This window comes from Pocillopora damicornis, chromosome 7 (assembly GCF_964200805.1).
Source record: "Pocillopora damicornis chromosome 7, jaPocDami1.2, whole genome shotgun sequence".
Classification (NCBI taxonomy): domain Eukaryota; kingdom Metazoa; phylum Cnidaria; class Anthozoa; order Scleractinia; family Pocilloporidae; genus Pocillopora; species Pocillopora damicornis.
Window position 1 is genome coordinate 7,380,001 of NC_142676.1, and position 13,177 is coordinate 7,393,177.

The window sequence follows — 13,177 nt, forward strand, 5'->3', positions numbered from 1 at the left end:
AAGAATAAGTTTTGCCTAAAAAATAATCTCAAGCTACTTGCCGATTTTTTCTTAGTCTTGGAGGCGAATGATGATAGCTTGCCTTCAATAAGTGAGCGGATAGCCTGCCATGATAAAAGCCAAAAAATTAATAAAAAATAAAAAAAAAGAACAGAAAAGAAACAAAATCTGACTCAGTTAAATTTTCAAAATACTTCGCTAAGTGGGACATTCAGTAACATCTTTCTCCATTAACTTAGTTGTCATATCTGCCAAATACCAGCTGTGGGGTGAGATGACCTGATAAAAACTCTCACACTTACCTGTAGTAAAACAAAATGATCAGGGTGTTCTGGTAGGCTAAGAAGTCTGGACAAAGACGCTACCCCAGCTTTAAGATCTGGATTATCTACTATAATTAAAGAATAAAATAGTACATTAGCTTCATACATTTATAGTGTCCATATTTGAATCTTGAGACTGACTGTCATATATAGTGAACCACTAGGAGCAAATCTGGTCGGTAGTGTTTTTCAGACGCTCTGTTAGCGTCTTAGCCATCTGTTAGCATTCATACAGCATGTGTTGCATTCATTCCTTGTCCTGCAATATTCCTTATCAGTGCATGCATATTTGACTGCAGAGTTTCTTGGTTGAGGGTTTATATCAATTAACTAATTTATTTTTTATTTATTTATTCAGTCATTTTATTTCACTTTATTTTTCCCTTCTACTAAGCCATCTGGCTTTAGTGAGACACGTGCTCATAAGGGGGGCTTAGGGTGGGGGGCCTTGGGCCTAGTTGTAGGTTTGGCAGGTCAGTGGGGTGTTCTAGCACCTTGAGGTGCAATTGCAATTTCAGTTCCTGTGCAGCTAGCCTCCTTTTGCAACTTGGGTACTAGCAGTTTGTTATGGATATGCACCTCATGATTGGTTGTCACCCATGACCTACTTGTGTGAAGAATTGCACAGCTGACATCAAAGAAATTTTTTTGCTATCATCATCGTAATTACGATGATGATGGTGATGACAATGAAAACAATAATGTCTATGACACTGATGGTTTTTGCAAAGGGAGGAAAACTGGAGAATGCCTAGAAAAACCATCGGAGCAAGGACAAGAACCAACCACAAACTCAACCCATACAGGATGCCTGGCCCTGGAATCAAAGCCAGGCTGCAGTTGCAGGAGGTGAACACTATAATAACAATACACTGTCAATCAAAGCTCACATGCTCATAACACAGCCAAATTACTGACTCAAGAATAGACACAACCAAAGGTATGCAAGATGAGGAAGGAGATGAAGGGTATGGGTGGGGGTCAAGTCCTCATTCAATCTCTGGACAATTTCTTAGTTCTTTTTTGCAAATGTTATTGTTTACACTTTCACTTAATTTAACTCTGACGGCCATGTTACATGCATTTTAAATCTGTTTTCCCAAACCATAGACTTTGAATATGAGCATCCATGTGCAGAATGTATAGTTTCTATAAAATAAAATCAACAGAAATATTCATACCAGTCAAATTAATCAAGCTGTCATCAAGTGAACTCTCTCCTACTAATTCAACCTCTTCTTTCTTGACAGTTTGACCAACTGCATTATACATTTCAGCTTGAGAAGAGAAAAGAAAAAAGGAGTTTGTCCTTATTACCCTTTAACTCCCACAAGTGACCAAGACAGAATTTCTTCCTACAATATCAATACAATATCAAGCAGAGAAATGATGAGAATAAAGAAAAATATAAGTTAGGGGGTTATTGGTTGATCCAATACCAAATTCTCTAAATAGCATCACATGAACTAGATGGCAGACAGTAAGGAGAATTACTAATGAGATCTTGGGAGTTGAAGGGTTAAGGCTACAGGCCTATACATCCAATCATCAAATTATAGACAAAAGGAATGGTATTGGAATGAATTTTCTCTTGAAACTTTCAAATCTAATTTTTCACTCTAGCCTTGGGTTATCTTTAACCAGCTTTGAACAACCCAGCTCAGAACTCTTGACCCATGATCCAGCCCTCATAACCTTCTGCTACCACATCATCTGCAAATCATTGCAGTTTTTATTTTTCCTTTGTTAACCTTATAACCCTAAGAGTGACAAGCATCTAATTTCTCCTTACATGATCACCTCAGAATCGCATATTTAGGTCACAGGAATAAAGGAAATGATCATCAAGTAAAAAGCTCTTGATTGTTAAACAAATTCTCCATGTGAGCACCTTAGGAAATGTATAGAGAACAGTATGGAGAATATACAAACTGATGTTAGGGTGTAGGGGTTAAGCTTATCACATGCATATACGCATAGAAGGCATTATGACATTGTGCATACACTTCATGGCGATTGGGAATGAGCTAGAGGAAAGAAGATGTTAACTTATGGCTATAAAGAACCTATTAATTACAAAAGAAGAGAGACTGAAGTACTACCAACCATTCTCAGCATATTCAACTCTCACAGCATGAGACAGTAACCAGTCAACTACACTGAGCTTTTGTGAAAAATCCAAAGGGCATTGCAGATCATCTAAATACTGAAAAAAAAAATTAATAAATTTAAATTCTTTTCAGTCCCAAGTTCAGTAAGCATCAGCACCATTTTTAGAGAAAAAAATGATGACCTTGTCTAACATCAAGCCAATAAGCCCAGCTATAGGAGAGCAAAAATAAAATGTGGGATCAAGGTATTAACAGCCCACGGGGCAATCAATTCTTAGGCAAGCAAGAACCAAGTATTTCTTTGTGAAAAGCATGGCTACCGTCTTAGGTTTTTAAAGCAGAGGAAAGCTAGAGAAAGAAAAAATTCAACCATGAGGTTGGACATTAAGCAAGATGAAGGAGAGGGGAGTGGTGAGGAATGGAAAATTTTTTCTCTTTCCTCAGTGTTCCCTCTTTCCCATCTTCAACTAAACTGAAACATGGAGGTCCAGCAAACAACCCCTAGCTTACAGCACTTAAACTTGCTTTCCCTACTAAGATGCACTTGGCACTGCAGGTTAAGAGGTAATTAGGTTATTTTTCAAGGGTTCAAGTGGGTAAAATAGTCAGGAAATTGATACCTGAAGACAGCCTGAGACCACACAAGGCCATCCATCTTGGGATATTTCCCATACTGTGACTACTGCAAAATAATTTCTCCTAATTTTCCCTGATAATAACCTTTTTCTTAAGTTCCAGTGGGTAACATGCGCTTAACCTTAAACCGCCTCTAAGTTTCTTGTCCGTTTGACCGTAAAAAAAAAAAAAACCAATAAATTATGTATCTAATAATTATTATTTGTTCCACGTGTAACTTCACTCGAGCTTACAATTCTTCTGGACTACTCGAAGGACAAAGACATGAATAAGCATTCACTTTCCGTGCAAAATTTCCATCAAACCTCTTTATTTCACTACAGAAACTGTTCTTTCCGGTTTGGTCGGAAATAAATATTCACCTTTTTAAAAGTTTTTGTCCATTCATTCTTTTTTGTATCTCTGAGTTCCTCTCGCTCTTCTATTCTGTAATATCGAATCTTCTGGTCTTCCAGCCACACAACAAGGTTTCTGACTTCATCTTCATCTGAAGGTTAAACAAGACATTTACATGACGCCACGTTGATATGGGATGACGTGCCCAAATTCTACAGAAGCGTTGTATTGTATTGTACTTGTACAAAACTATCGGGCCGATAAATCAAAAATTTTTTCTTGTAAATATTTTCACATTGACTACAGGTTACTTACCGTTTACTTGAAAAGTTTCCGGGTGATGATATCCTAAGGCTTTCAGTTTTCGTCTGAACATACTCATAGGATTGCGTAAGTGAATTCCTGTTATGTTCCTCTCATCGTACAACGAGCGTTTGAAAAACGTGGGATAAATAATTGTTTGTTTAGTATTGCAGACTAGAACGGACTAGGGCGAGAATTGACTGCGGGCTCACTGAAGTTTTAAAATGGCGGACGAACACAGACAATTAGTGTTTTAGATTGATTGCGCGTAATTGCCAATTTCCCGCGGTTTTTACAGAGGATTTTGTTGCGACGAAGTGTGTGTTTCCAAGATCAAAAAATAACTTGAGAATACATTTAAAGCATAAGTGGAAAAAATGGTTCATCTATGGAGATGTCTACAATATCGTGGTGTCAATCCTTGTTCGAGCGCTTTGGAACGGGTTTTGAGGTTCGCAGGGAACAGCGGCTGTGATCAATCCTCTAGAAGCACCCATACAGACAGCAACAAGACCTCACAACTTTGGTTCGACCTCGATAAACTTGAAACAATGAATCGGCGAGAGCTACAACAGCTTTGCAAGAAATGTGGTATAAAAGCGAACAACAAAACTTCGATTCTTGTTAGTGATTTGAAGGAATTTCACTCGCTTCAACTCACGAACCCGAATTCAGTTCTGCGCTTCCCTTTCATAGCTCAAACTAATTCTGCAAATTTTACCCCGGTAAAGGGTGACAAAAAGTATTTTCTTCCAACTGGACTAAAGCTAGATAAAACTAATATCTTATTTAGCTCTACCGAGTCCCCTGGTCAGTGGATAAGTGGGGAGGTGAAAAAACTACACAAAGCCGTGAAATCAAAAGGAATTATCACAAAGACTGTGGGAGAGTACAAAGGTACAACAGATAAAACAAAACAAGGGGAATTTCCAGTTAAAGGAGACATGTATTTGGCTAAAAATGCTAGTGTTTCAGCCATTTTCAATAGTGCATCAAACAGGTTCATGATTGCCATTTGGCAGAAACAACAGATAGAAAAGATGGGCGAGGAAATGTTTAATGAGTACAGAAATTTATTAGCAAAAAGTGGTAAAAAATTTCACTCATGCATGACAGACATTCTTCACAAAAGGACTGAGGAGACAGGGGAGTTTCCAGAACTTGTTTCAAGCTTGATTAAAAGTGTCTCCAAAACTGGGATTTTAAAGCTTCTTACAAAGGACAAAGTGCTGGCCACAGAGGAGTATGTAACACACTCTTCTATTGGTTATTCAGGCACTTTTGATGGACTAGCCATATATAATGGGGTACCTTGTCTGATCGAATGGAAAACATCACAAAACCCCAGACCAACACTGGATAGTTGTTTTGATGCTCCATTTCAAGTGGTGGCCTATGCAGGGGCTATCAATTCTCATCCTGTTATGAGGATTCCTGTAACAAGTTGTTTGATTGTTGTTGCTCATCATGATGGCTCAGAGGCAGATGTTCATTGGATGGACTTAGATACCTGTGAGAAATTCTGGCAAAAGTGGCTGATTAAAGTGTTGAAGTACAAAGAAAAAGCAGAGAGTGTTTCAGAGAAAAGTGATGCCTCATGAAACAATATCAATGTGTTCTACCATACCTGAGATTCAAAATTGATCGGGTACTATCTTCCAACACTTTCCTGTTTTCAGGAAGAATGAAACAAAACTCATCAGTGTATACATTAATGCAAGATTTATTTAAATCATTCACCCATATACTTCTTACTTCCTTTGCCCAGTGGAGGAAGATTTAGTAACTTAAGGTGAAGGGAGGTCATAAATATTACCTCCCCCTTGGTTAGAACCTCACTCTGTACATTACAAGTAACTCCTGCCCTCAACACATTTCTTAGCAATCTGTGATACTTTACGAGACCCCTTTTTGTGGTGCTTCTGGATCAGAAAAAAATTGACTGGGTAAAACTGTGTGAACTGACCTTTTGACCTGACCCTATGACCCAATTTAAGGCTCCAACGCAGAGCTCTCCTTCCAAGCAAACCTGAGTCCAGAATACTACTGCATATTTCATTTGTTGCTAGGGCTGGAGGAGATTTTTGCTCCTGAGGCCATATTTTTTCTATCTCTAATAAAATTATGTTCACTGCTTGTTATGTGTTGGGTTGGGTAACTGGTTGTTTGGTCCTATGTTTAATTTTGCTAAGGACAAGTTCACCAAGGTCTAAGGTCATTTTACTGACATCTCAGGTCTGGTTAGGTTATTTCACTCACGAAACAATTGCAAAACGAAGGCAGTTCATGTCTTCAGACGTACTAAAAAAATCCAGTTTGGAAGCTGCATCAAAATATCCTTGAGTTAGACTGTGAGGATAGCAGCTTCTAAATGTTCATACAGATCAGTGAGAAATAGAGAAAAGAGAGCCGAGATTTTGTTACTGCACAAGTAAGGGGCCAATTTGTTAAGCAATTGTACTTGGAGTAGTGATGACTTAAAAGGTGTGGTTACACACACTACAGTAAATGGCATTTACCGCATTGGATCATCCTTCGGTGTATCACACGTGAGGTTACACGAAACTTGTCATTGATTTGCCAATGAATTTGACTTGAATGTGCCTTAAATCTTTAAACACGCCAAAGTTTGGAGCGTAAAATTTTATTTCATTTAACTGTCGGCTCAGTTCAGTTCCTAGTTGCTCTTATCGTCATTGAAGCAGCTCATAGCCTGAAAAAGCACAGGCTTTGAATTTGGATTGACCAATAAGATTGTGCGTACTATATACAGTTCTGTTGTGAAATGTACTGTACCCAAAACATTGACTACAGCTGAGACATCTGGCATCTGTTTCGCGGAAAATCGGAAGAAACAAAATTGGCTCCTGTTATGATGCGTTCAGTTACAATAGTTCAATCAGTGAACAATTACTGTGAGGCTGAGTGCCTGGAGCTAATTAGGAAGACTTCAACAAGAGTTGCCGGAGGTAGAACAGATTTCCCAAAGGATTAATCTTGATCACCAATGAGTATGTTTATAATGAAAATTCGAGACTCCACCGGCTTCTGATAAATTCGAAACGTTATAATGTCGTTTCAAAGGTGGATGCATGTCTGTGAGTGCTCAGGCGTTTGTAACAGCAAAATTTAGGCGCACGTGCATGTGAAAAGGAAGTGAAAATCATTTGGAAATCATGCAGAAAAACTCTTTACTTTACCACAAGATTCTCTCCTGGTCTAAAACCAGTTCTTGAAAGCTACGAGTGAAAAGGTTGCACTCACTCACACGCGTTAGATCCTTGACGTACGGCGACTTGTGACTGAACTTAGGGAAACCTGAGGTATAAATTAAGGCTTCTTATTTAGCAACTGAGTTAAGAAATTTTTACAATACAAATTAATGAATCCATTTTACATCACTCATTACTTTGTTCATCCACGACATTCGAGCATCTCACGAGCGTCAGCTATAGACACCCAAGTGTTCTTTACGTCTACAGCTTCAAGAGGGTCCTAGCTTTACATGGTCATTTGGACAGATTTTCATGTAATTCTATTCAAGAACTATCCAAAATTGTCCCTCAACCTTATTTCTAAAAGTTCTGTTGCCTCGACCTTCTTTCAGTAACCTTTGTTGTACTTCCCCTTGGTACACTTTTGCCAATAATTTGCAAGATTTTCAACCTGTCCCTTGAATTGAACCATGGATATTTACCAGAGTCTTACGTCTATGAAAATTGTTATTTATCCTCTTTATTCAAGAATCCCTCCCTCGATAATGAAGTTCTTAGCAATTCAGACCGATTTCTAATCTGAAAGCCGTTTCTTAAATTAACGAGAAAGTAGTGGTTCTTCGTCTTGTTCAGTATCTGGAGCCTAACAATCTCAGTGAACCACTAAAATCTGACTACAAGCGATTTCACTGTTGCGAGACGGCTTTACCTTTTAACTTACATTTAAAAGTGAAAAAGATAAATCGTCGATGCAGCGTGAAAACCTCTTCAGAAAGAGAGGAACATTTAGTTCTACAAATTAGCATATATGGATCGGAGGAAAGGAACTCGGCTGTTTTACCAACATGTCTATTCTCATTGCTGTTTTAAGGTCAGTTTGACTGACATTTCTATGGAATATAGCAACCGGAAAAATGAAGAGGTCATAAAAATTTCAACATAAACACAGGCAATGGATACAGGTGAATAACATAAAATGTAAAACTAGCCATGTTACCCTAGGCCTATACCTAATTATCGTCTGATCCTTTCGGGAGTGTCTTTATGAAGTTGACTGTTGGTCGAAAAAAAGTGCCAAAAAATTTATCCGTTACACGAAATAATTTTACATATTGTAACCTTTAGTCGATTAAAATATTAACCCCAAATTTTTTTCTGGTGACCACAATGAAAAGATATTGACCATAAGCCGTAAATTGATCCGGTAAAATTTTAACTGTCAGCCTAAAAAGCCATCACCCCATAGAGATCCCCGTTCAGCTGAAGTGTGTAGCCGCGAGCCGGTCTGAAAAATTCCGTTTGGTCCACACTCGCATGGTTCTTTTGCATTTTCCACAAATGTTAATAAGTATTGTGGACGTAAACTTAAAATGAAAACAGACTTATGAAAAGAAGTCGTGTTTTTCGATAAATTTTGACTTTCAGGCTCTTTCTGACCGAAAGAAAGAAAGGGGTATGTGTAGAATATTTTTAATAGTTACCCAGCGTGCTTCCGTCCTATGTATGAAATCGTGTCCTGTTTAGGTGAAAAATATATAAAAAATTTTTGCAACTTAGTGGTCATTTAGATGTTGTAATACTCACTGATTGAATTTGATCGGGCCTAACAGGAAGATACCAGGCTCCCGGTCATACGCTCGGCCCTCACACTCAGTCAATTAATGCTCACTCTGTGGCAATAAAACTACAAGGGAGTTTATAAGAGAGTTTAGGAAACGATGACGGCGACACCGCAGACAACGTCGGTTAAAAAATGAACTTGTATTTCACCCACGAACCTCGCGATACTCTTCAGTCATTTAGTTTGTTTCTTGCTGTCAAAACTATCTCGAAACTGAATATGGAACACGGAGTTAAATTAGAAATAGGAATTTAAAAAATTAACCGTCGCCGTTCATGTTCTCCAGACGACGCAAAGTTTGGTCGTTTCGCGTTGTTGTTTTGCAGAGGACGAAAAGAAATTTACAAAGCTTTACTACGCACGTGCACAGCTACTTTTTTGCTCATTAAACCTTTTCTTTAGTGACATTCTCGTTGACGTCGCCGTCTTGGTTTTCTTAAACTCCTATATGATTTCAGGACGGCGACGTGTGATAAAACGTCACCAAAAAAACACAACTTATTTCTTCTAAGATTTTTAACTGATATCTCGATGCGTTGACCATTTACGATGGCGTTCATGCTACATTCTCGTTGCCGTCGCCTTCGTAATTTTCTTAAAGTCCCTTATAGGTAAACCTCGATATAACGTGATCCATGCCTACCAGTATAGCTAGGTGGGGAGCATTTTATCTCCAATTGGTGGTTTTTAACTTCGATTAGATGACATCTAGGGTAGGTATATATTTTTTCCTTTAGCTCAAAGAAATTTAAGACCCGTCTCTAAATGACTATGGCAGGTGAGAGACAGCTGTACTTCAAATTCTAATTTCTGTCGAGAGGGTGCGGAATGAAGAGCACACCTGCGTATCCGGTTCGTGTCTTTTTTCAAGTGAAAAGACTTGCTAACTAGTTAAGCATATAGATTCACATAACACAAACGAAAGTCACCTGCACTTTTAAAATTAAAATGGTTACAAACATTAAATTTTTTTTTTGAAAGGCAACGAGGCCGACTTCCTTGCGGTCGGCGAAATGATGTAAAACAGTAGCATGGTTTAGGGTATATTTCAATTTCTCGGTCCTCCTAAACAGCCAGAGGATGAATCAATTGGGTATCAATCTTTGATCCTTTATAGAACATTTTGGTTTCATCTGTTCCTCTTTCTTGTAAACATAAAAAAAAATTGCGGAATAAAAGCCAAAAATCCTTATGTAAAATGTACCCTTTGGAGTCACAATGACTTAATGTTAGTTGCGTTTTTCCGTTTTCCGATATTTTTGAGCTACGATGTTTTGCCATTTTTTATTCCGTCCAGGAATAAAACCGGAACGTAAAATTTAATTTCTCTGACGACAGCCTTTCAAGATCTCACTGAACGGGACTACTCGATCACACCACTCGATCAATCTTTTTTTAAAAGAAAAAACATAAATCATGATTTAAATGCTACTTTCTATGCTTAAGTTGGAATTGGATGACCGAAAAAGCCCGAAAGATGAAACTAGCGTCACTTTTAAACCCGTTATGTTATGGCAACATCGAAACATTTATGCTAATGACCAAAATAACTTTTGCTCTCAAGATTTACATGACAGTAGTTTCCACCATTGTCACAGAATGTCGAAAACAACCGGTGCTTGACTGGCCAGCATATAAAATCTTACCCAAAGACATACAGTTCAGTTGGGATATTGCGCCGACACTTCTCTTTTATTCGAATTATTTTAGAAGAATGGGCTTTTACTGCATTGAGATGACGTTGTCGTTGCTTTTTCTCCTTCTCTCCACAATTTTTCCTCATTTAGTAATCACTGAAACAAACGTTAGGAAAGATGAAAGTTGTACTGTTAGCCACGCGACACCCGTGTTAGCGGCTCTCGAAAAAGCAGTGTTATTTTACAAAGAAAATGGCGAAGATTTAAACCTAGACGCATATTTTGGTCTTCGTATCGCTGAAGGTAAGAACAGCGTGTTCCATAAGCGAACAAGTAACTTAATTACAAGTGATTTTTCCTTAGTTTTTGAAAGGTTTCTTAAATTGAAACGAAAGGCCTATATTGGCACTTTGTTTCGGCTTTAGGTTAAATGAAACGTAATTTTTTACCGTGATAGGCGCTAAAATTTCCAATAATTCTAATATTTCCTAACCTCTCGAACATAATCGACACATTTTCTTGTTCAGGTATTTTACATGAGTTAATCCGACAAAAGAAAACTGCTACAGCGTTGATAAAGTCTTGCATCCTCAAGCAAGTCGTTCAACTTCAGCATTTAGTCTCTCAAATTGTTTCAAAATCGATGGCTTCACTGAGGCGCAGAGATAGGCATTACTTCAAAATGGTTGGATACACAGTGTCACAGCCCTGGCTAACAATAAAAAAGTATAAGAAAATAAACCCTAAACTCGTAACACCGTTCGACAATAAGAAACTTTCAGATGACATTCTGCATGAGTATCAGCCCTGCCTGGCCAGGTTACTTGGCAGTGCCTTATATGGGAGTAGGCCGTGTGACATGCCTAAGGAATGCTTGGAAGTGATGATGCGACCGGGAGAGGTTGGATACGTGCTGACACATCAAGCACTTTATTTCATGTTTGGTGAGCAAAGAGGTTAGTAACCGTCTTTGCCGTGAGAGACAGTATCGGTAACTGAGCAAAGATATTGGCAATATAAGTGGCTATCACTTTAGTACAGAAGGCGGATCAGTTGACAATCTACAGCCAGTCTGATTGACCCCTGACTGATTTAATTCCTATGTGAGTGACAGACGAACTGACTGACTCACTAATTTTGTAACAAACGGACCGACTGAATTAATGAATGATTCACTGATTCACTGACTGCTAGGTAACTGATTAATTGAATGACCCACTGATTGACCGACTGACTAATTGACTGACAAACAAACGGACTGAATGACTGATTGACCGACTAACAGACTGACTAACTGACTGACTGATCAACTGAACGACTGTCTCTGATAAGTCAATTGAAAGAATTGAACACGTGATTGATTTGCTTATTTCGCTGACGTCCGGACCTGACCAGCTCATTTATCAATTGTTTAGTTGCTAAGTTACTTAATGCTTTGGTTAAATTATTTCAAAAGATTAGCCGTTAATCAATTCATTAACTAATCAGCTGATAACAGGATGTATTGGGTTGATAAATTGATTGATAATTCTATTGATGTATTCTCTCCTCAGGATGCCTGTATGAGTTCTCAAGAAAGATGAAAGAGTTCAGAAGCTCTGTGGAAAAAGAATACGACAAGATTTGCTCCAATATTTACACTCAGCTGTTATTGGTCGAACAAGTTCGTCCTTTCAAGCGGATCGACGCTGATTTAATGATGGAACAAAGTGTTGTGTGTGGCCTGCTTGGATACTTTGAGTTCTTAACCCCTCATCGGTTGGCGATTATTAAAAGCTGGCAGCGACCGAATGGTTGTTATGGAGAAATCGAAAATGAGGAGGAATTAAATAGAAAACAGGGCTGGAAGACGATGAGGAAACTGCTTGTGGGGAAAGAATTATCTGGTACGTTTTGAGCGCAATCGATAAAAATAAAGCCCCGTTTAAACATTCGTGATAGTTGAAGATGGTTGATGATAGATTCAGCCATCATTCACCATCATTGACAATCACGTTTGCGTTCAAACAGCTCATGACAGTTGATAATAATTGACAGAATCACAAGGTGAGATCGTGAGATTATGAGTAAACATATTCTCCATACTATTCTCTATACATTTCCTAAGGTACTGATAAGGAGAATTTATCTAACAATCTAGATCTTTTTTAGTAAGTGATCATTTCCTATATTCTAGCGACCTTGATGTTTGACTCAGGGGTGATATTGTAAAGAGAAGTTGGATGCTTGTCAATCCAGCTGGGGCCAAAGAGTTAATCAAGAGAATTTAGTGTTGTATCAATGCAGTAACTCTGGCTGATAAGTTCGTCTATTCTCACTGCCTTTTTGCCAGGTATTTTATATAAATTGTGAGGTGAAATTAAGTTAATCGTTACAGTGTGGATTCTTTCAATTCGCAGATGGATGCGAGTCACACATCACTGGAGTTGGCACAGCCCTACTGTCAATTTACCTTCGTTTCTTAATTGATAACGAGCAGCTGATGGTAAATTCAACCAAAGCTGGCGAATTCTAAGAACTAAAGTCATTGGTAAAAGGCTTTCTCGTTTCTCCTCTTTGACCCTCCTTCAGCTCGGGGAAGGTATACGGGCTCATTTCCTAAACAACGGATAGTTATCTCGACTCCACCTCACCACCCACATCACAATGTCGGGTTTTCATTATTTAGTTTTATTAATAAAATTCAGCATTGGTTGGGAAGTGTGGAGGGGAAATAGAGGCGCTTGTTTAGCTTAAAAAAAGTGATTGATAATAAATAAAAGAAAGCAGTCCCATACTTTCAATGTCTGAAGCATTGAATGACCCAAGCCATCAAATTATCGAGCCGTCTAGTGCTCTCTTTCAAGCGATTTAGGTATTATTAAAACGATTTTTGTGTTAAACTGTAGTCTTCAGCAACCGTTAGGGTTTCAAAGATACGTTTTGAGCAATTTTTCTACTCCACTACGTAAATGTCTCAGAGCTTATTAATCGTTTAATGAATATAACGGATTAT

The 13,177-nt window shown here is 38.3% G+C and overlaps 3 protein-coding genes and 1 long non-coding RNA gene across 5 annotated transcripts in view; 3 read left to right on the top strand and 1 right to left on the bottom strand.

The window, feature by feature from the left end:
• LOC149042326 (uncharacterized) overlaps positions 1–1,512 on the top strand; it is a 3,109-nt gene extending 1,597 nt beyond the window's left edge. The window contains exon 2 of the long non-coding RNA XR_016188592.1: positions 1,055–1,512. This is a non-coding gene — a long non-coding RNA (uncharacterized LOC149042326). The remainder of the gene's footprint in view (positions 1–1,054) is intronic.
• Positions 1–3,922, bottom strand: part of LOC113684454 (tRNA-splicing ligase complex subunit RTRAF) — a 5,956-nt gene extending 2,034 nt beyond the window's left edge. The window contains exons 1-7 of one of the 2 annotated variants that reach the window (XM_089212866.1): positions 3,722–3,880; positions 3,433–3,557; positions 3,155–3,211; positions 2,430–2,529; positions 1,505–1,600; positions 303–391; positions 42–104 (exon numbers count right to left, since the gene is read on the bottom strand). In XM_089212866.1, coding sequence (XP_089068992.1) covers positions 42–104; positions 303–391; positions 1,505–1,600; positions 2,430–2,529; positions 3,155–3,211; positions 3,433–3,557; positions 3,722–3,788 — 597 coding nt within the window. In that variant the 5' untranslated portion in view covers positions 3,789–3,880. Of the gene's footprint in view, positions 1–41; positions 105–302; positions 392–1,504; positions 1,601–2,429; positions 2,530–3,154; positions 3,212–3,432; positions 3,558–3,721 lie in introns of both variants that reach the window. The other variant, XM_027201837.2, reaches the window with a different exon arrangement.
• LOC113684436 (uncharacterized) lies at positions 3,911–5,845 on the top strand. The gene has a single exon (XM_027201814.2). The coding sequence runs from the start codon at positions 4,087–4,089 to the stop codon at positions 5,308–5,310; it is 1,224 nt and encodes a 407-aa protein (XP_027057615.2). The 5' UTR covers positions 3,911–4,086; the 3' UTR covers positions 5,311–5,845.
• A 4,307-nt stretch (positions 5,846–10,152) lies between these two features.
• LOC113684445 (UPF0764 protein C16orf89 homolog) lies at positions 10,153–12,955 on the top strand. The gene is made up of 4 exons (XM_027201823.2): positions 10,153–10,485; positions 10,710–11,138; positions 11,736–12,068; positions 12,582–12,955. Exons 1-4 carry the CDS (start codon positions 10,260–10,262, stop codon positions 12,695–12,697), a joined length of 1,104 nt encoding a protein of 367 aa, XP_027057624.2. The 5' UTR covers positions 10,153–10,259; the 3' UTR covers positions 12,698–12,955.
• The last annotated feature ends 222 nt before the right edge of the window (positions 12,956–13,177 follow it).

What these genes read in the sequence shown, in the direction of transcription:
- LOC113684436 (XM_027201814.2), top strand. Translation starts at nt 4,087, where the DNA reads ATGGTTCATCTATGGAGATGTCTACAATATCGTGGTGTCAATCCTTGT.
- LOC113684445 (XM_027201823.2), top strand. Translation starts at nt 10,260, where the DNA reads ATGGGCTTTTACTGCATTGAGATGACGTTGTCGTTGCTTTTTCTCCTT. An exon ending in TGGTCTTCGTATCGCTGAAG is followed by an intron (nt 10,486 to 10,709) that starts GTAAGAACAGCG and finishes TTTCTTGTTCAG; the next exon opens with GTATTTTACATGAGTTAATC. An exon ending in CATGTTTGGTGAGCAAAGAG is followed by an intron (nt 11,139 to 11,735) that starts GTTAGTAACCGT and finishes TTCTCTCCTCAG; the next exon opens with GATGCCTGTATGAGTTCTCA.